This window comes from Neomonachus schauinslandi, chromosome 2, assembly GCF_002201575.2.
Source record: "Neomonachus schauinslandi chromosome 2, ASM220157v2, whole genome shotgun sequence".
NCBI lineage: Eukaryota > Metazoa > Chordata > Mammalia > Carnivora > Phocidae > Neomonachus > Neomonachus schauinslandi.
The window spans coordinates 144,460,819-144,483,771 of NC_058404.1; the positions used below are offsets into that span (position 1 = coordinate 144,460,819).

Genomic DNA, 22,953 nt, shown 5'->3' on the forward strand with positions numbered 1-22,953 from the left:
TTTTAACCATACTGGAATTAAAATAAAATAAAAATTTTTTAAATGCACTTTGTGTAACAGAAAATTTCTATTTTTTTTTTTTTTTACTCTTTTTTTTAATATGACAAAGATAGACTTTCTGGTGTTGGACCAACCTTGCATTCCTGACAAAAACTCTATGTTCATGATGTAACTTTTTATGGGTATTTATATTTATTTATTTATTTGTTTGTTTGTTTTTAGAGAGCACACATGAGTGGGGAGGAGGGGTAGAGGGAGAGGGAGAGAGAGAATCTTAAAGCAGGTTCCACACTGGGCTCTATCTCACAACCCTGAGATCATGACCTGAGCCAAAGCCAAGAGTCAGATGCTTAACTGACTGAGCCATACAGGTGCCCCTATGATGTAATTTTTTAAATATGCTTTTGAATTTTTATATCTATGCTTATTTTTATATGTTACATATACATATATATTTATATATATAAATATGTTTTTTTATGTATCTTTTTATTTTGATCAATGTTAACAGAGGCCTATCTTTTTTTTTTTTAAAGATTTTTTTATTTATTCATTGGAGACACAGATACAGAGAGAGAGAGAGAGAGAGAGCATGAGCAGGGGGGGAGGCAGAGGGAGAGGGAGAAGCAGACTCCCTGCTGAGCCAGGAGCCCGATGTGGGGCTCGATCCCAGGACCCTGGGATCATGACCTGAGCTGAAGGCAGACGCTCAACCATCTGAGCCACCCAGGCACCCCAACAGAGGCCTATCTTACTAGTATTTCCAAAGAATAACATTTTGGCTTTGTTTTCCAATTATCTTTGTCATTTATCCCTGCCCTTATTTTATATATTTCCTTCTTATCTCCCTTGGCCTTTTTCTAAATTTTGAGTTAAATGTTTAGCTTAAGTTTTCCTTTTAAGTTCTTCTTGCTTTCTGACAAGTATCTTTAAATCTACAAATTGTGTAAGTACTATTTTAGCTGTGCCACACAAATTTTGAGAAAACATTTTTATTCAGTTCTGAGTATTTTGTAACTTTTCTTAAGATGATTTTTAACTCAAGAGATTTTATATTATGTTAGAGTCTGGACATACAGTAGTTTTTTGCTGTCCTTTTCAAGTTTTATAATTGCATTGCATTATGACTTTATGACCCATGCGGCCAGTGACCTCATCATCAGCATGCACACACATATGGACCCAGAGAAGTTGATGACATAATCGGTGTACCCAGAGAGATCTGAAAGAAGTTTGGGTTGCATTGTCTAAAGCATCTTCATGCTTACAGTAGATGTTCAATAAATACTTATTAATGATTAAACAAACATAGTATATATGTGTGATTTGAAGGATTGGAAATTAATGTGAGTATATTTGCATGAGGTATTACTGAGTAATATGGATTTCAAAGCAATGGAAGAAAACCAGTATCATTACTTTACTCATACCTCATAAAGGTCAGCTCTGTCTAACAAGTGAATTATTAATTATTGATAGGATTATTATATAGCTTGGCACTATCTAAATCTTTTACTTTGCCATTTCCCTTCTGTTGTTAACTTTGCAAATACTTTTCTTAGGACTTATGAGATGTTGCTTTTTAGTAATCTATGCTTGCCTGGCACATAGCTGAGTTTAATAATTATTTACAATTGTTTATTGAATGAATGACAACATAGCCAAGAAATAATAGTTAAATTGTTCATCAATAAACCAGGCACTTTAACAGATGCTCATTGTGCCCCACCTAAAACCCCAAGTCATTTCTGTTTCTAAGCATATCATCCCCAACTACCGCCCACCTGTATCTCATTGCCTGAGGACTTCCTCCGACCACTGGAGTTCATTTTGCCTACACATGAAGCTGGCCTGAAGTTCCGGGGAATTAACCTTCCTTACCCCAGAAGCAGCTCTGAACCAATTTTTAAATTTATGGATAAAATTTATGAATAAATAGCCCAGCTTTCTTATCCCTCTGTTGGGCTAATTCTAAGGTGTGTATTCTATGTACTGTATAGGGTAGAGAGGTAGGGTATAGACTGGGAAGATTTGTGAAGGCAGCAGAGGTAGATAAAAGTGTCATCTGAGTCTTGAAGAAATATACCAGATTTTTTATGAGTGGGAGTTTTAAGCCATGCTAAATTGGTATGCAGATAGCATTCTTTAACTCTAAAATAAACACCTGACTATAGGAGTAGTAGAGAAAGTAGTTTAAATGGGCTGGCTTTTGAGCCAGCTATCATTTACTAGCTGTTTTGCCATAGACAAGTTACTTAATCTCCCTGAGCCTTTATTATTTATTTAGTTATTTATTTTTCAAAGATTTTAAGTAATGTCTACACCCAATGTGGGGCTCAAACTCACAACCCCAAGATCAAGAGTTGCATGCTCCATCAATGGAGCCAGCCAGGTGCCCTGAGCCTTACTTTACTTATCTATAAAATGTATTTACTTTTTAAGGAGATTATGAGGACTAGATGAGTGACGAAGTATAAAGCACTTAGAATAATCCGTGGGGTATCTGTGGTCTCAATAAATTTAAGATTATTTTTATATGAAAGAGTAAGGTGTGTTTTTTTTTCTTTCTTTCTACTCCACTGTAATGGTTTAATAATTTTTTTTTTTTTTTTTGGACAGAGAGAGAGAACACAAACAGGGGGAGCAACAGAGGGAGAAGCAGGCTCCCTGCTGAGCAAGGAGCCTGATGTGGGGCTCGATCCCAGGGCCCTGGGATCATGACCTGAGCCGAAGGCAGATGCTTAATGACTGAGCCACACAGGTGCCCAATAAACTTTTTGTTTTAAGAGCTAGAAAAGTACAGGGGATGGCAAGCAAGTGCCTAGAAACTTCATGGTGTCTATAGTTGTCTGGCTTTTCTATATAGTGTAGTGTGTAGTGACAACTGGGGAGATTTGTCAATACAAATATATTCTCTTTGGACTCATTATCACCTCCTTTGGTAATCTTGGCCACTTCTGTGGCTTCAGTTACCATATATATTTTGACTACTCCCAATATATAATTCTTTCACTCACTGAACTTCAGATTTGTGTTTCTAACTGCTTGGTAGTTATCTCCTGGCATCTCCAACTCAACAGATCCAAAGCTGAACTCATTATCATGCAGGCAGACTTTTTCCACTCATAAACTCAATCTCAGATATGAAGTGAGGCCTAGGTTTGATTCAGTTGACTCATTGGCTGGGCTGGTCCTTATTTTCCCAAAAATCCATTATAAATTAGAAAGGAGGTCTTTACAAAATAGAGAAGAGCCATTTTTCAGTCAAGGATAAACAAAAAGCCTTGCTTCCTATCTGGAATATTCAGTAAATTTCAAGAGATTACCTACTTAAAATTGCATTAAATTAAAATTGCATTGAATTAAAATTAGTCCACCTAGCCTCCAAAGCCAGGAACTTGAGGGTCATCTTAGATTTCTCCAGTTCCCTTGCTATCTCATTACCCACAGTCTTGTTTAATAATAATTAACTTTGCTTTCATATTTTTAATCTATTACAAACCTTCAAATACATGTTGAGTTTCTCTTTCCCTCCTTTACCTTCTCAGCTTCAGGTGTTCATTCAAATGCTTCCAAGCCAATCTTTTGACCTTTGGCTTTGGCTCAAGTCCCTCCCCCACATGGTTGGCTTATAACTTAATTGGAATGCAAATCTGATCAAGTTTCTACCCTTGACCAACGGGCTTGAATGATTCCTCATGGCCTGCAGTATACGTTAAAGGCCCTATGTGACCTTGTCCTCATCATTCCAGCTGCCTTTACAGCCTCTGTTGACTTCACACTTTGTTTCAGTAATACTGAACTATTTTATGTATTTTCCCTTTCAGGTCATACTGTTTGATGACTTGGTAATTTTGCTTGTGCCCGTAGTGATCTCCACATAATTCCCACTCATCCTTCAAGGATAATCTCAGCTAGCATCTCCCTAGAAAGCCCTCCCTGACTCATTGAGCCCAGGCTAGGTGACAGCTCCCTGGGCTCCCATGGGTCCCTGGTACACACCTCACCCGGTTATTTCTTGCACTGCACTGACAAGAAGACATACTCCCTCCCACCAACTGGGTGGCAAATGTCTCAAAGTTAGGGCTTTTCTGTCTTGTATGCCTAGCACTAGACTCAAATCATCCACAGTAACTATTTAGTGAATGAGGTTGTGGAAAATGTGTGCTGAAGATGTTCAAGCAGAGATGGAGCAGAGGTTCTCAACACTGGCTGCATGTAGGAAACATCTAGAGACCTTTTAAAAATCCGCATACCAATGACCCACACCAGTTTATTTAAATTGGAAGCTCTGGGAGGGAGGCCCCGGCATTTAGACATCAAAACTCGTATGATAACGTGCAGGTGAGGCTGGCAACCAGTTGGTTAGATGATCACTGGACAAGGATTTGGAGAATGGAACTCTTGATGCTTAAGGCACTTTTCATTTATGAAATTCTGTGAGATGATTGCTGGAATTATGCTTAATATTGGCTAATTTCCTCAAAAATATCCCCCATACATTATACAGGTTGGCTTGTTTCACTTTGTATGCAGGTAACTTAGTTGGCCAGCTAGGCACCAAACGGTGAGTCATTCCAGGGAATTAATGTTCTTGAAAGAGCACTCACCACAAATGCCCATGTATTTGTTTAAAATAATGTAAAAAAAAAAATAGCAAAGGGAGGAAGAGGAGGAGTGGGTTTTAGATGCTTTGTGCATTCACGTAATGATATTAGAGAAAGAAGTTTCTAAACACTTCCTGGTTCTTTTGAAATGCCAGATCTATAATCTTCCAACTTGTTCTTGTCTTTTTCTTGTTTGTGGTGATGTTGATGCTTGGCAGTGGATTTTCTTTCTTTTATAATATCTGTGTCTACTGTGAAAGAGAGGCTGTGCCACATGTTGATTTTAGAAGTTTTCAAATTATCAGGACTTGGAATAAGTTCTACATGGAATAAGAAAGGCCGGTTTAGGACATTAGTATCTGTGGGAGCACTAAACTACTAGTTTGTACTTTTCCATTAAGAGTGCTTTCTAGGAAAAGAAATAAGTTTTGAAGATCAACACAAAAACAGGAAAAAAGGGGAAGGAACTTCTTTCAAAATGATCATCTAAGCTTTAGGAGAAAAATACCCTAGAGTCTTGCAATCTCAAAACTAATATTCAAACTCTCAATCTCTTTGCTTAAAAAAGTTTAATAAGCTGTAAAATAAATACACTTCCATTAAATATTAAATAAATTATTTACAACCTGAAAAAATACTTTTTATCTCCATGCATCTTTATGTACAGAAATAAGACTTAGCATAAAAAGCAACAATTGAACTTTTAAAGCCATCAGAACAAAAAGGTTCTGTTTTCTTATGATCCACCGAAAAGAGGAACCAACTCATCACTCATGGTTCTGACCTGGCAGTGACTCCAATCTGATACCCTGGTCAAAAGGAAAATAAAAATATTAGAGATGAAGCTCAGTTTCAATATAGCTTTAAGAAAACATTAAAAAAAAAAATCAGGAATCAGAATTTCTGTCAATTTAGAATGTCTTCTGAAAAATGCTAAAAGCTTTTCAGAGACAAACTACCACTTCGACCTGAGTCTCTCTTTCACACCTTCTTTGGTTTTACTTAGGTGGAGGACTGCCTATGCTGAAATCTGTTTGGTCCAATTCCACTTAATAAGAAACAACAACACTCATGGGAGGTAGTTTTCCTAACCAAATCTATGCAGTGGACATAATTAAAAAGAAAGATTAAATGGCTCAGTGTATTCGTGATATACAGTTAATTTAGGATAATTAGTACCAAGGGCATAATAATAGTAGCTACCAGCTAATGGCAGCCACAGTGTGCCAACGCAGCATATTCTTTTTCCAAAAATCATCTCAGATCTACTTTGAGAAATCTCAGTTGCACTAAATAACCAAAAATCTATCTTTCTTCATGTTGGTGGTCTTAGCTTCAGCACATTAAGCCAATACTATAATAAATGTTGATGCAATAAGTACTGAACACAGCATTGCATCAATAATTATCCATTTCAGGAGTTATTGAGCTAATTCTGTAATAGGCTCAGAATGTAATACTTGGACTTAACCAATGCTAAATGGAGTGTTTCTCCAAGCATCTGTGGTGTCCTATAAAAAGGGAAATACTGGATTTAGTAGATTTAGGGTTTGGCCTAGGAATGTGCATATTTAACCAGCATCTCAAGTAATTCTTAAACCCAGTGAAGGTAGAGAACCAATGACTTAAGGATGGGACATCTTTTCTGAGTGTCTAAGGAAATGGAGTTCCTTCTTCTGACCAACTTTAAATGTGTCCTTGATCTCCTTGTCTACTTTTCCTCTGGAAGTTTGCTTCATTAGTTGTCCACTTTAGTTATTAATAAAATATTCCTCTCCATAGCTCCTTACCTTTCCCTACAATATGCTCAGCTCTGCTTCTTTACAAAAAAAAAAAAAAAATTTAAAATAAGAACTACAATATATCCCTTAGCCAAACTATCTCTCAAATTTGTACCCCCTTCTCCCTTCCTACTTCCTTTTTTTTTTTTAAGAGGTGGGGGAGGGGCAAAGAGAGAATCTTAAGCAGGATCCACACCCAGTGTGGAGCCCAGCGCAGGGCTCGATCTCACAACCCTGAGATCATGACCTGAGTGGAAATCAACAGTCAGACGCTTAACTGACTGAGTCATCCAGGTACCCCACTACTTCCTTTCTTTAAAAGAATGTTCGACCTGCTATCTCCACTTCCTCACATTTATAGTCAGGCACCCTAACCTGGCTCTCCACCACGTGAGCTCAACCTTCATTCCAACCTTCTCTCCTCAACGCCCACTTGAACTAGGCCATTTGTCACAAGTTTCTAAAGTGACCCAGTCCATCTTACAGTATGAAAAGGAAGATTAATACTTGTCCCAAGATTAATTGCTTGTCCCAATCTCATCAGTCCTTGGAGGCTCACTTCCAATGCCACCCTATATATGACATCCTTTCCTGCTCCCTACACATGATCCACAGGACTTCCTCTCCTTCACTGGAATGCCTCATATTCCTTTCATATGACACACATTTTACTTGCCCTAGCATTCTGGTTCCTTATACTATTTTCTATCTACTAAATGCTAACTTATTTGAGAAGAGGAGCTGTGTCCGCCTCATCTTTACATCCCTTATAATAGTCCTTTCTCACTATTGAACTCCATCTCATGCTCAAAGAATAAGACTTCAGTGTAGCCAATGTTCATAGTGTATCCATAATTGAGAACACTTACTTTCTTCACTTGAGATAACAGATGCTATATTTTTCAAAATTATAAGATATCATCTACAGTTATCTTTTAAAACTCAAACCTGTATGGGACGCCTGGGTGGCTTAGTCTGTTAAGCATCTGCCTTCGGCTCCGGTCATGGTCCCAGGGTCCTGGGATGGAGCACCACATCAGGCTCCCTGCTCAGCTGGGAGTCTGCTTCTCCCTCTCCCTCTGCCCCTCCCCCTGCTTGTGCTCTCTCTCTCTCTGAAATAAACAAATAAAATCCTTTAAAAAAAAAACTCAAACCTGTAATATTATCTTCAGTTACGCTATGGCATGTGCATTTCCATTTTCTTGTCGAAGTTTCTTTCGTTCTTCAGCTTCTCCTTCATATTCCCTGAAGTATCGTTTTCGAAGCCTTCAGACAACAAGATATTCTATGGTCATCAAAGTTCTATTCATCTCTATATTGATTGGGGTTTTCATGAGTTTCATGAATTCCTTTTTGTGAGACCTTATAGGCCATTACACTGTACTCTATACCAAGCCAAAACTTAAACCCAGCTATAAAATATTACCACCATTCTTTTTAAGGGGATGTTCATGGTGACTTTGTATAAACATATTCCCAGAGTACTGAGATTTAAATAGACACCCCTTGAGACACAAACTTTCAGAGGCATGGAACACATTCATATGTGTGGGGTTTTTTTGTTTTTGTTTTTTTTAGTTGACACACAATGTTACATTAGTTTCAGGTGTATAATATAGTGATTCCGTAAGTCTATACATTATGCTCTGCTCACCACAAGTGTAGCTACCATCTGTCACCGTACAACGTTATTACAATACCATTACTACAGTCCCTACGCTGTGCTTTTTAATCCCATGATTTATTCATTCCATAACTGGAAGCCGGTATCTCCCACTCCCCTTCCCCCATTTTGCCCATCCTCCTACCCCCTCCCCTCTGACAACCATCATTTTGTTCTGTGTATTTATGGGTCTTTTTCTGCTTTTTGTTTGTTTGTTTATTCATTTGTTTTGTTTTTCAGATTCCACATGTAAGTGAAACCATACGGTATATGTCTTTCTTTGTCTGACTAATTTCCCGTAGCATGATACCCTCTAGGTCCATTCATGCTGTTGCAAATGGCAAGACCTCATTCTTTCTTTTTTTCCTCAACACTTAGCACAGGCGCCACGTACAGTTGGAGGAAGAAGATGGTATAGTTTTACCACAGAAGGACTTTACACTTGTACCAACTGATTTAAGTGATCAGAATTTTTTCACACAAGCTTACAAAACAAGTTGGGTTTTCTTTATTTCTATATATAATAATACTTTCTTTTAGTTTTATTCATTGTTACTTTCTAGTAAAACTCCGTCATTTAAAGATGTCTTCGTGTTATACAAGAAATTCTATTTTTAACAGGTCTTTAATCCATCTACCAAACATTACTCCTAAAATCATAAGAACTTTGTCATGATGTTTGGGGAAAAAAATTCAGTTATGAAAAAACAGCAAAATGTGGCTTAGGCTACTGTTTGCTCTATGTGTCAAACACAGGAATATGGTAGAAAAGGAGAAAAGTCACTGCTTAGTTTTAAGAGTGCCAACATGACAAAAAGTTTTTCCACGCTTTTCTGAAGCATTATTAAATATTTCACCCTGAATGATCCCAAGTTTGAATAATTATTTCAAAACATCTTCCTTGGGCGCCTGGGTGGCTCAGTCGGTTAAGCGACTGCCTTCGGCTCAGGTCATGATCCTGGAGTCCCGGGATCGAGTCCCGCATCGGGCTCCCTGCTCCGCGGGGGGTCTGCTTCTCCCTCTGACCCTCCTCCCTCTCGTGCTCTCTGTCTCTCGTTCTCTCTCGCAAATAAATAAATAAAATCTTTAAAAAAAAAAAAAAAAAAAAAAATCTTCCTTAACTGGCTATTTTTTTCCTTCTATCCTTCTATGTCGAGCAATCATGATTTGTCTGAGGGTATTTTTCCTAAATATATTTGCATATCTGGCTTGAGGTATTAACAGATCAACATAATTTCCAGGGTGTGCAAAACAAATTTAAACCATGCATCAAACTCTATGTGCATCATAAAACAGTTTTTTTTTAATGTCTTTTTATCATTATCTGATCTGCATTTAAGATAATAGTAAACAATGGCAGAAGATAACCCCTTGTTTCCTGAATGGCAGGAGTGGTAGATCATGCACACAATCCAGTTGTTAAAGTAATTTACCAAGACCTAAAATTAGAATAATGAGTCTATTGCTTTTCCCAAGCTCTAGTAGCACATGAGTCATTACAGAGCCATTCACACCCTCCCCCAACTTCCTTAATTCACTGACTTCTATTTGACAGACAATGCCATTTTGACATACTCACCAGTGCCTACTACCAGGAACAGTCTACTTCTAACATTCATTGGTCATGAAGTGAAGTGTGGTGATCTGTTATTGTGAACACAGGGCAGATATTGCAGGAGCAGAACAGTAATAGAATTGTCCCTGCTTCCTACGCCATGCCATATGGAGGAAAATTTTTTTTTTTAAGTAACTGAGTTCCCATATTACCTTTGACAATTACAAAATAGGCATAAGCTCTATGTAAATCAGTACCGTGCTATGACATCTAACTTAGAATTTTGCATTTTACTAGAAGCAGAGGATAGATCTTTTCTTGGCTCCTGGTTTGAAGCTCTTTGTGATGTTTTTTAGTGCCAAAGCAGAGTCTCTGACAACCTACTATGAACCAGGCCTTAATTAGCTTCTGGGAGGCCTCCTCACGCTTAAAGATATTCAGAGTCTATACCAACACTCTGGGATTTGCGGATAGCCGTGAGTGGAAATATGACATGAAACAAAACCATCGATTTTTAAGTTCAAAAAACGTCTAGGGTGTTTGAAAAACGGCCTTACATATTAAATTTCGATGGTGGCCAAAGTAATATAAGTTTTGACCAAATTCTGTGATCTTTGTCAATGAAGTGTAAAGATATAACCAAAGGTCACGTGCCACTGACAGATTAATTTATCTAAAAGATGATATAGGACATTGGGATGGAAATACTGAAAAAACAAATCAACCTGGCATTAGTGTAGTCGGAAAGTGGAAGTTACGCCATACTCACTGGATCGTAATAACAACAGCAATCGCCGTGAAGCTCACTGCAGACACGAAGGCAGCGATTGCGGCTAAAGCGATTTTCGATAAATCACTGTCAACCACACTGTGAGTCTTCATGGACTTTTCCCCACACCGTTCACCAAAGTAATCCTGATGACACCTGTAAACAACCCACATTCAAAAATTATAATAATAACTGAAACCCATATATTTTAGGTTTACTTTCCAGGTCATCAATAGGCATTTCATTGTAACACTCAAAAAAAGAAAAGAAAAATCATGCCATCTATTTATATTTCAAAATCATGAGACAGGATGCATTCAAGCCGAAGATCTATTAGTATAAGAACAAGTTGAGATAAGTTTGGGTGTGATATTCCAAGAAGACACACCTTTTCATTCTTTGTGCTCCTTTTCATGACCAACTGATGAGTTCAGTGACTTGTTATGCAGCTAATACATTCCACTATCATTTAATGTGCTAGTGGCTTGTGGGGGGATGGAGGATTATGTGTAGAGTACCTTTAGGTCCTTTTTATTTATACCAAGGGTCAGCAAACTATAGACCCTGGGTCAATTCTAGGCATTTGCTAGGTTTTTTGCAGTGTGCAAGCCAAGGATGGTTTTTACATTTTTAAATGGTTACATTTTAATTGGTTCTGTAAGTACATACATAATCTTGACCAAAGAAGCCTAAATTATTTTCCAGCTGGTCCTTTAAGAAAAAGGTTATAAACCCTTGGTTTATACATGGGAAGAATAAATGGCTTTCTGCATCTAGGAGTTTCAGACATGGTGTTTTAAATACAGATTTCTATATAATTTAGGAAAACTTACTTGCATGTTACGGCTTCCAGGTGCTCTATATATTTGCATTCTCCATGAATACAGAAATTTTGGAATTCCGCATCACATGGATTTTTCTTCTTTCTGTTTCTTCTATTTTTTCCACTTTTGCCTCCTTTTTTCTTTCTTTTGGGCTTATCTGAAGTCTTTTCACTTTCTGTTCTGTTTTTCATGGGTTTAACTACCTGTTCAACTAAAAAAAAAATAAGATTTATTGACAATAGTCTCTCTTCATCTTGAATATCATTTTGGAGACATGAGAGAAAGAAGTCCTAGCAGTGAGAGCTCATGGGGACAATGACCATATTTTTCTCATTATTTAACACAATTCACATGTAATAATTGGTTAAAGAGAATATCTGCATGGTGTGGCACTTAACCATCCGAGCCTCCTTGTTATTTTATTAGCTTAGAAACCTATTTTGAGTTTAATTATACCAGTATTATTATTATTGATAATAGTATTTACTTGTCTAAAAAAATCCATGAAATATCTTACATATTTCTTGAATTTCTTATTCATGCCAAATTCTTGGTAATGAGCATTAATTTGATTAAACCCAGGTCACAGTTGAATGTTTTGTGATCCAGCTGATATGGAGGATGACACCGGAGTTGAATGAAGACAAGTAACATGTCCAAGGACACGCGGCTAGAAAATGACAGTGCTGGGGTGCCAAAGCCTGTCATTCCCCCGCTATCCTATGTTTTCTCTTGGATAAATCAATGCTACTGATTAAACTGGGACTTTAGTATATTTGTTGATTTTATTTACTCATCTCGGTCTTGTGCTCAGTACCATAATTGGGCATTACTGTGTATTACTTGAGAGTGGGAAAAAACTGAGAATTACACATTAGAATTAATCAATTTTCTCCAACTCCCAGATGACAATGGGTTATAATTAATTCCATGGGGCTCATTTCTGTGGTCAATCTGTTTGAAAAATAGGAATCCAGAAATATTTGTACTTGATGCTTCAGAGACTCACTCATCCTAACTCTAGAGCTACAGAAACGTTGGTTCAGTGTTATAGCTATGCAGGGTATAGTATGCCCACATGCTAAATAAAGGAAGGAGTTTTCATGTTGGAGCTGTGCATTTTGTTATACTAATACCTGAGCAGGCTTCTCTAAGCAAGTATTTAGCAAACAGAGCCCAGTGCAAAGAGGAAAATACCATAATGTCATAATACCATTAGTCATAATGGTCGCCCATAATGGTCCATTAAATAGAAAACATTAGAAACACAGGGAAGGGTATCAAAGATAGAACCCTGTGATTAAGGAAGCAACAAATATATATTATGAGTATTTTAGCAGGTTATTATAACATTAATAATAGTCAAAGTAGGAGCAATGTTTAACCAGTTATACAATTTTTATATTGAAACTTTGATGATAAATAAGTACCACAAGTTAGAATGAGTCCTCTAATAGAAACATTTTAAATGAATATTACTGCACATTATCAGATCTATTACAAATTGTAGACAGAGACAAATCGTCACCATGCTGAAGCGCTGCAACACACAGACCCTGTGGGCGCCACAGCCTTTCCAAGGAGTTCAACTTTCACTATTTCACAACTTTCACTAGTCAGTTTCACTGCTAACAACTTATTTGGCCTTTTGAAATGTTAACAACTTGAAACCTTTTTGAAAGAGCAGTTTCTAATCTCCTCTCCAAAAATAAGAAGTATAAATGGACCTCTTCCCCACCTTACATAAAAGCACAAGTTACTAAGCAAGGAGTAAAGCGGAGGGCTCCCTGAAGCTTTTCCCACCTGCCGTTTAACCCAGTCACTGTCCCTGTGGTATCACCTGCTGTCCCTTCACCAGGTCTGTGAGCCAGACAGAGGGAGAGGAGTCAGGAAAACTAAGGTCAGGAGAGAAGGGGCATTAAGTCCTGCCTCCACAGTGAATGTTCCTAGGATATTTAGAGCAGATTTACTGATGACCTCATCTGCCCTGAAACTCCAAAGTAATATGAGGGTAATGAACAATACTTACCTCTTACTTTGGTACTCCTCATTTTAAACAAATTTAAGCTTTTTTTTTTTTTTTTTTTTTTAAGGATCAGATAACAGCAAGAGAGAACAAAACTATGGGTCACTATTATTTAACTAACACATGGGATTGGGGGTTAAGTCATGGGATTTTAGCTATTTGAAATCCATGCATATTTGTCCTTTTTTAATATTTCCAGAAGGTTGTATTATTATTGTTGCTGCTGCTGCTGTCGTTGTTGTTGTTTTAGAATCACCAGTTTCTCAACACCTGGTACTTAAAGGCTAAAGTCCAACTGCTCCCTTCGCATTACTTTCTGTTCCCTTATTTGTATTAAAATGCAGGTATTTGGGGAAGAATGGTGGTGGGGAATGGATACAAGAGCTGAGGACTGGCTGATGTCTACGCCTGTCTCTCAGCAAGGTGGTCATGTGGTCCTGTGGGAAAGAGCATAGGATGTGGAATCAAACACTGCAGTTCTTATGCTGGCTCAACTGCTTGCTGGCTGTGGAACCTGGGGCAAAACGACCTTGCACTTCAGTTATCACATCCGTAAAATACCCATGGGGTATGCAACAGACAGACACACAAGAAAACCACTCCAAGATCCAGGGAATGGCTTTGCTCATGCAAACACACATCTTACAGGTTATGTTTTTGCCTTCTCCACTCACCTCGGACTGAATCATCTACGATATAGCCAGATATTTGTGGTTCGTTATCATACTCTTCTGCATAGTCAGAGTCGATCCCCGAGGACAGTTCCCTACTAGAAGGCATTTCACTCACGGGGGAAATCTCACTTCCTGAGGACATCCCACTTTTTGGGGTAACCTCCAATCCATCAGCGCCATGGTCCCCAGAAAATGATTCCCCTTTCCCAGAGTAGGTGTCGTTGACATCCAATCCAGCAGCATAATGGGCTGTGGGAGAAAGAACACCGGAAGAAAAGAAAAGGTAAAGCAGAGTGCCTTTCTCACCAGTCAGCTGTGTTCAGGAGAAATGTTTATCTTCTGATATCAAAGCAGTTATTGCACATGTGCTATTGTTTGGGATTGAGTCACTTATGAAAGCATCTTCACATTTTGCCAACAAGCAAACTCAGCAGTTCCAATTTACAGAGCTTCTTTCATCCAGGTTTTCTTTTCCACAGATGGTCTACACTCTTTTTCACATCAAATAACACTGCCAGATCGGCACGTTAATCTAATTACTTAACAGGTAATTTATATTGTCTGTATATTCCCATCACTTCACATACCAGAGGCATTTGTGTTTGCTAGAATGTCCCATTTGGAGGGACAGGCCCTGGATATAAATACCAGACTTTCTTAACACGTGTTCACATTTTGAAAAAGATTACATGTATGAATGTAAAACAATATAAATGATATTCAATAATAATGACTCTATGGTCACTATTTCATTATCCTTGTTCCTACATAGGGACAAAACCGGGGACCGGGTGAGATTTGGGGCCTAAAGTTTCACGCCCCTGCTTTATCTTGTAGGTCTCGCTAAAACAGCATCAGGGTGGTGCCTTCGCTTCTCGCTGGAACGCTGTGAGGCCCTCTAGGAAGGTCAAGATAAAATCACTAGACAGAGGAGACGGAGAATTTAGGCAAGAGGCAGCGCTCTGGGTCCAGGGCTTAACTGCCCCAAGATCTGCGGAAGTCCCTTCACCTCCCTGGACTCGGTTTCTTTATCTGTAAAAGGAAGGATTTGGATCCCAGGATCTCTGAGGTCTCCTGCAGCTGGACTAGAGTAAAAGTTCGGAGATCTCCGGCACCCTCCTCCTGGCCTGGAACGTCAGAGACACCTGCCCGCTTTTCTCCTCCTCCCCGGTAGTAAGCTTAGGGAGGGAGCTACGTGGACGTCTCCTTCGGGAAGGCCTCTGCCCCGCGCGGGAGAAGCGCCGGCAGGCGGCTCAGGTCCGGGATGTCCTCACCTGAGCCGAGGAGCAGGAGCGACAGCACCACGGGCGCCGGCGGCAGCAGCGGGGCTCTCATTGGTCCCTGGGCGCGGCGGCGTCGCGGTCTCTGCGGCAACTCGACCGGGAGTTGCAGCTGGAAAAGGAGGTGATGGAGGAGAGAGGGGACAAGGGGCAGTGCGCGGCAGTGCTCGCTGCCCGGCCGGGCTCGGGCGCTGGGGGAGCGCCTAGAGCTCGCCTCGGGATCTCTCCGTTCCGACTCGCGCGCAGGCCCAAGGTGTGCGAACATTCCGGAGGCGCGGCGCGCACCTGCCGCTTTATAGGCCGGGCGGGGACCCAGGCAATGCCCGTGACGTCACGGTCGCCGCTGTGGGTGGAGGCGGGCGGCCGCCCGGGGAGAGGTTACTACCCCAAAACCACACGCGGATGGCAGGCGCCCCACCTCCCCGGAGCGTGGAGAGCCACTGGGAGGGAATGGGAATTAAACCCTAGCTGCAAGCTGAAAACACACCCGCTCCGTATTCGAAAGTGGGAGTACAGTTCGAGAGCTAGTACCTGACAGTCAAAAGTCCCACTTTTTCGAACCATCTGAAAAACCTCCGTATATACTCTGGTTGATCCGAATACTACCAGTTACAGGGGTTAATTAGAAAACTTCCATATTAAGATGTAAAAAGTACTTTAAGACCAAGAGTGACTTAACAATGAATGAGAGCCCGACGTCTTTAACAAGGATAATGAAGTTCGTTAAATGACAAGAGAGAGCGCCTCCTAATGAGGAACTGCTTTATTTATGATGGGGCCTTATCTCAACCAAGAGGGCTTTTCTACCCACTCCTGGAAAGTGGCCAGAATTTCAAAGCACCTCCCCTCCCATTTATTTGTGTTCCAGCGTCCTCATCAAAATTCGGATTTACTGACCATGTATTGTTGCTAAACTATACACAAAAATAATACCTGCACCATCTCACTCAGTAACCTTGCTGGTTAAGTATCATTTCCCCTATATTACAAGGAGGACTTGACACAGCTGGTCATGGCAGAAGCCAGATGGATTTAAATTCAAGTTCATCTGACTCTAAAACCTCTCTCCATTCTGATAAAGGAATTTAGCCTAACCTGATCTCTGAAAAGAGAGCTTCTGGGTAGAACAATACTTGATCCTAAGGAATAACCTCTACTGGGCAGTTTTGACATTTAAATGAAGGTGTTGCCCAACCCTGTGCAACTCAAATCCTAAGATAAAATGGCTAGCTTTGAGGGCCCAGTTAGAATCTGGTAGAGCAATTCATCCAGACAAAGAAGATAAAATGAAGAGGGAGGGAGCTGCTCAATTCGACTCACTTTGATGTAGACACAACTCCAGAACTGGATTTTTCTTGACTTGAAGAGAAAAAAAGCATTGTTCTCTTTCTGTAACTGGTTCCTTGTCCTGAAGATATATCTCTCTTCCTGGATTCTTCCAGTAAAACAGCCTTTTTAGGAATGTGGATCACAGTGCATCTATCCTAATTCTGGGCAACTTTTTAAAAACTACTTACTTTTTAATGAGTTGAAAAGCATGGAGGTGAGTAGGCTAAATAATACCATACATTTAGTAGGATGAAATAAACAGTCACTCCTCATGCCTTCTCTCCTATTCAACGTTTGTCAAGAGTATATTTGTGTGATCCACTTGTTTTATTTTTTATGCAGGGGTGGGGGCAGTAAAGAGAGAAAATAAATGATGACTGATCCTTCCCTTTCCCTTATTCTTTCCTCTTCATTGAGATGAAGGTAAGTCATGCACATCTGTCATCAGAAATGGGTCACTTTGTGTGAAGTGAAAGTGAGCTCTTGACACCAGAAATGGCTTAGTCTTTTTCCAATTGGAAATGGAGAGGGTGACGATTTATGTTGGTGTGGGATGTAACATAGCATTATAGTATGAGCTTTCAATTCAAACCAGTTGGGTTTTCATATACAAATTCCACCACACAATCACTTAATATTTGAAAGACTCAGGTTCCTCATCTGAAAATAGAATTAGATACCTACCTGCTGTTAAGCAGATCAAATGAAATAAGATACATGAACAAGTAACACAAAACCTAGTGTACATGAAGTGCTCAATAAATGGTAACTTGTATTATTAACTTTGGCATTATGATAGTTACATTGCATTAATCACATCGAAGAACCAAGTGACTCATAAACGGAGCTACTCACAGAGCAAGTGAAATAATCTCCTTCAATATTTTCAAGCCCATGAACTTTATACCTCCTTCACATTAACACTGACCATTTTGAACATTTTATGGTTCATCATAGGGTACCATGGGGCGTCATCATAATTACATCACAATGCAGCACCCCTTGATGACTCACAGCATTCTGGAATATATGCACGAGAAGGACACCAATTCCATGTCATGTAGGATACTTTTGCATTCTGTATGCTAAGCTGAGACAAGGAAGAACAGTTTCAAGAAATTCAAATAGAGAAGCTATTCTCTATCTTGAAAAATTGGTGGTTCCCACACCTACTAATAGGTTAAGGGCAGCCCTGTGGGCAAATGCTCCTAGCTAGGCACTCACTTTGAAGCCTCGTATCTGGATCCTGATAATATTTTATATGTAGAGTGGAAACAAACTCACTTTGACTCTGCTAAAAGGTGTGCTATAGAACCAAAGAATAATTATGTTTTTGTTTGTATAATTGATTTTGAGTTTTTACAGAGAGGGCCAGGTCTCAGTAAGTATTACATCATGGTCATTTTAATGCTCAGTCAGTTAAGCATCTGCCTTCCGCTCAGGTCTTGATCTCAGAGTCCTGGGATGGAGCCCCTCAGGGGGAAGCCCGCTTCTCCCTCTCCCTCTGCCCCTCCCCCGCCATGCTCTCTCTCATTCCCTCCTTCTCTCAAATAAATAAATAAAATCTTAAAAAAAAAAAAAAAAAAGAACTACTCCACTAGGGGATACATAAGTGAAAAAAGCCAAGGTACATTTAGAAAGGTTGTAAACTGGTGGGACTGCATGTTCATGTATATGGAAATTTTGCTGAAAATATGAAAGATGGAGAAATGAATTTCAACAGGAAGCATATGAGTAAGTGTAATGAAGACATTTATCTCTGAGGAACTCATGTTACAAACTGATTCAAATACAATTCCTTTAAATATCAAACTAGTGTAATAAAAACACATCTGAACATGTGAAAAAGAAAAAATCCACTTTGCGTATCATTTTCAGAAACCAATCTGTCACATAAATGGAATCATATCTATACCAAATTATTTGTAGAATCTCACTACCTTCAGTCTGAATGTAGTAAGATCAGAAAACAGGATGTCTGCCACCATCATACACTGAATTAAGAAGCATGTCAAATTTTAGTATTCTATTAATTCTTTATGAATTTAGGATTTCAGATTAATATTTGGCACTTTATTATTTTAGAAATTAATAAATTGAAGTCAGATGGTTGAAGTAGTCAGAGTACTATGAAAGATTTTTACGGACTACCAGTTACAGTCATTAAATAATTATATCCTTGACCTTTTTAGTTATTTCCAAAAACATTTTGTATATGCTTAATCTTTAGTGCATTTCTTTTTTTTAATTTTCTTGTATTTTATTTTATAATTTATCACTCCAGTTATTGTACATTCAATATTGTATGAAGACCACTTTTTCATAGCTGCTGAATGTTCCTAATTGCCCTATTGTTACTTAAAAATTGACAGCATATGCATACCTCTAAGAATTACATGATCCTATTATCAATGATCCATAGTTGATGTATTCTTGTTATGAATTTAAATAGTTTTTTTAAATGTTCCTATATTTTTAGCAAAGCTGGGCTATATATAGATTTTGCTCTATTTTCCCATGAACACAACAAGCTTTTGTTTCAAGTTCAATGAGAATAGCCATTTTAAAATTTCATAGGTGAAGAAATTACTAATTAGTTGAATAAACCACCCCTGTACAGCCTGTCCTAAGTAAGGATAGGTTAAGCCACAGAGAAACTGGCCTTTGGAAGCCATGCTTCCCAGAGCTCTTTGCATGTGTGTGCTGAAATTACGTGGCCAGAATTAAAAAACAAAAAATTGTACGTTCATATGAAAAAGAACAGACACATGTAGAACTCATAGAAAAAGGTAAATTCAAAATACAGTTATAAATTTTATAAACATGAAGTGTGTCCCTCAGTATTCTTCCTGGAATCTCTATCTCTATCTCTATCTATAGATATAGCTAGATAGATTTTAGTTTTATTTATTTAAGTAATCTCTCTACCCCACGTGGGGCTCGAACTCACAACCTCGAGATCAAGACTGCCCTCTGACTGAGCCAGCCAGGACCTTGAAATCAGTATTTTTGTCTTAAACCTGTATTTATGTACCCCCAAATGATTTTGCCATATGCAGATGTAATTTCACTCCTAGCTTTGTTTCCTTCCATAGGAATTCCAAAAATCATTAATTTTGGTCACTTCTCAAGATGTTATCTTGAGACATTCCAACAACATACTTTTAATATCAAATTGCTAGGTGATTTCGGGATTCCCAAGCATGACCTTGTGTGAGTCTACAGAAATACTTGGCTTTTCGACAGTATAACTGGCCTGAGCTAATCCTGACGTAATGGTGAGGGAGAGCTATCATAGAAAAAATTTTTAAAGAAATATAAATTTGGTCAAATGTCCCTATCTCAAAAATGGTGTTTAGTAAGATTCTTACATGTATTGAAATAGAAAAAAATAAAAACTTTGAAGACATATTTTGCCTAAAATTATGTCTTTGGGAAAAGCCATGCAGCTTGTACTTTTAAAGTTATTTTAACCATCACAAAGTGAAGGATATAAGAATTTTTACAAATTCTTGTGTTTATACGTTTGCCCAATTTGGACATTTGAGGATATGCTTATCCTGATTTACGAAATATGCTTCATTTTTATTTTCCTTACAACAGTATTTCAATCTGCACAAAATGCTTACTTTCAATGGCATTTTCCTGTGAAAAACCTGAAAGTCTAACTTTATTTCCGCATTCATAGATTTTTGAAGTGTAACACACACACAGAAGCACGCGTGCACAGGAGGAAAGAGAACCATATAAGAGCAAGTCTACATTTTTAAAGACTCCATTATTTTTAAGAGTAAAACAAGAAAAGAAAGGAAAATTTTATAAACATATATTATTAACATTTAAAACGTATGGTAACTGTTAGGTAAAACATTAACAAAACAGTATGTACAGTGTGAAACTCTTAATAATGTATTTATAAATATTTATGTACATATTATATATGAATGTGTATATGCAGATATATGTGCATAGAAACATTCTGAGAATATATGAAAAGTGTTAACAATGTTTATCTTTGGTTGAAGAAATAATTGCTTACCTGGAGTCCTAATATATGTACAAAGATTGGGTATTTCTTCTATTTTTTTTAAGTTAAAAACCCCAATCTAGGCAAGATGATTTCCTAGGAAAATTGACTTCACATGATTTCTATAATCAATTACATCAGTTTTTCCAGGAAGGATGTCACTTTTGAAAGAAAATGATCACTTGGCTCTGTGCTTCCCAGCCCCCCCCCCACCTTTTGTACCCTGGTAAATTGTACCCAAGTCTGTGCTGTCCTTTGCCCCACAGGGGGAGAAGATAGAGTGAGGTGGTTAAGGCCTTAGCATGTGAGGTTGAGACTACTGGATTTTAATACAGCTCTTCCCCTTACCAACTAGGATAAATTAAATACTTTATGGCTCTAGTTTCTCATCTCTAAAAATAGAGATGATGATAGTAACAGTAACTAAATCATAGAGTTCTTGTGAGGTTTAAATGATGCATGTAAAATACTTGGAACAGTATCTGACCTTTCATGATTATTCAAAATACGTTATGGGTTATTATTGTTGTTGTTCATATTGAGACCAATGAGGAAAGTACGAGGCATTGCAATGAAAAATTTTCCAGTGCATATTTGTGGACAGAGATTTATATTTATTTATAAATATATTTATATTTAATTGATTTTTTATATTTATTTGATTTAATTTGATATTTATTGAAATACTGATTTCATAACTTGAGAACCTCTGCTTACTGTGGCAGATAAGTCTGTAAGAATTCAAAAATTTTGGAATGATGAGGCAACAAGAGTGAGCTCTGTTATTTTAAGGCCTTGTTTCAAATAGCTTACACTGCTGATTCCAAGAATATGACATTTCTAGAGCATTTGTTGTTTTTTTTTTAATGATTTATTTATTTATTTTAGAAAGAGAGAGGGAGAGCATGAGTGGGAGGGGCAGAGGGAGAGAGAATCTCAAGCAGACTCTGACATGGGGCTCAATCTCACAACCCTGAGATCATGACCTAAGCTGAAACCAAGAACTGGGTGCTTAAACAACTGTTCCACCCAGGCCCCCTGAGCGTTTCTTGTTTTTAAATATCTAAAATCTATGTAGAATGATCCTTACCTCACTTTTCTTTTCTTTTCCTTTATTAGCTGTCTGATAATTTCCTGCCGTGTAATGTCGTCATACCATAATTTCCTCCAGAACCGGGCCATTTCTGCTGTAAATACATGGCTTGTAAGTGAAATTTCTTTTTCACCATAAACTAACCCAATTGACACCAAAGTAAAAGAGAGAGCTATTTTTTCAATCCAAATTACTACATCAATAATTTCATCATAAACTCTACTTAACATTCATTCTCATCATTTTCCCTTAGTAGAACCCTGGTAGTAGTATTCAGACTGACAATGAGCCCAGCTAAACATAGAATTTCCTAGGTTTCCTTGAAGATAATGCTGGCCATGTGACAGTTCTACCGGTGAGGTCTGGTGAGTTGTAAGCAGAAGTGATGTGTAGGCTTTCTTGGAAGGCTTCTTGAAGGGAGCTGATGAAGGTAGAAGACACTCCCATCATCCCTCTCCCTTTACTCCTTTCCAGTGGCCTGGACTATGGACACTTAGCTGCATCTCCAGCAGTCATAATGGACCATGAACCACCCCTGAATCTGGAAGGCATGTGCTAGAATGGCGGAAGAGAAAGACAGAAAGAGTCCAAATCCCTGACATCACCCTATATTCTTTACCTGCAAAGTTCTTTTATATAGAGAGAAACCTTGTCTTTTTTAAGCAGGCTATTGTTTAAGGTTTTCTGATATATGCAGCTGGGCACAATACTAAATGATCCGTTAATCATTCAACTCCTTTGTACTTGTTATGATAGTCCCTTTTATGTCAATGCCCTCCAGCCAAAGACCACCAGGACCACAGCTGGACAAGTCGCAGTGAGGAAGAATGTACACCCTGGGGAACTGTGGGTTTCTCAGGAAGAGATATTGTGGATTAAGTGTGAGAAAGGACATACAGAATTTGAGCTTGTATTAGGTAATTTGGGGGAGGGTTGAAGGAACGATATTTTGCTCTGGATTGGATACCATGAGACATGGGCATAATTTTACCATTGGGTATCTTAATCGATCTCTTATAGAAGTAGAGTGGCTAAAGCTATAATTATTAGAGAATCAGCAGTCACCCATACTAGTCAAGAGATTTGGTCACTGTTGTGGCTTGGACAATGTTTGTGTTTTGTCTGTGCTCAGACATAATTATGGACTGGTCTTGCTTTTACCATAATCCGTCATGACCACCGAGTGGCCTTGTCTGATGTTGTTCTGTGAAATTGTTTATGTTCAACAGGAGAACATCAAGGCCAAGGTGATAGTCCTAGACCAGCTTCTGGATGTCAGGGGCTGCTTTTCTCTTTCTCAGCTAGAACTCTGCTTGAAGCAGGTT

The 22,953-nt window shown here is 38.5% G+C and overlaps 1 protein-coding gene across 1 annotated transcript; it reads right to left on the minus strand.

Moving 5' to 3' along the window:
* Positions 1-5,321: 5,321 nt before the first annotated feature.
* On the minus strand, positions 5,322-15,431 carry AREG (amphiregulin). Its single transcript, XM_021702424.1, has 6 exons — positions 15,174-15,431; positions 13,900-14,148; positions 11,209-11,410; positions 10,376-10,531; positions 7,543-7,654; positions 5,322-5,416 (listed from the first exon to the last, which is right to left on the minus strand). The coding sequence occupies exons 1-5, from the start codon at positions 15,232-15,234 to the stop codon at positions 7,561-7,563; spliced, it is 762 nt and encodes a 253-aa protein (XP_021558099.1). The 5' UTR covers positions 15,235-15,431; the 3' UTR covers positions 5,322-5,416; positions 7,543-7,560.
* Positions 15,432-22,953: the final 7,522 nt, after the last annotated feature.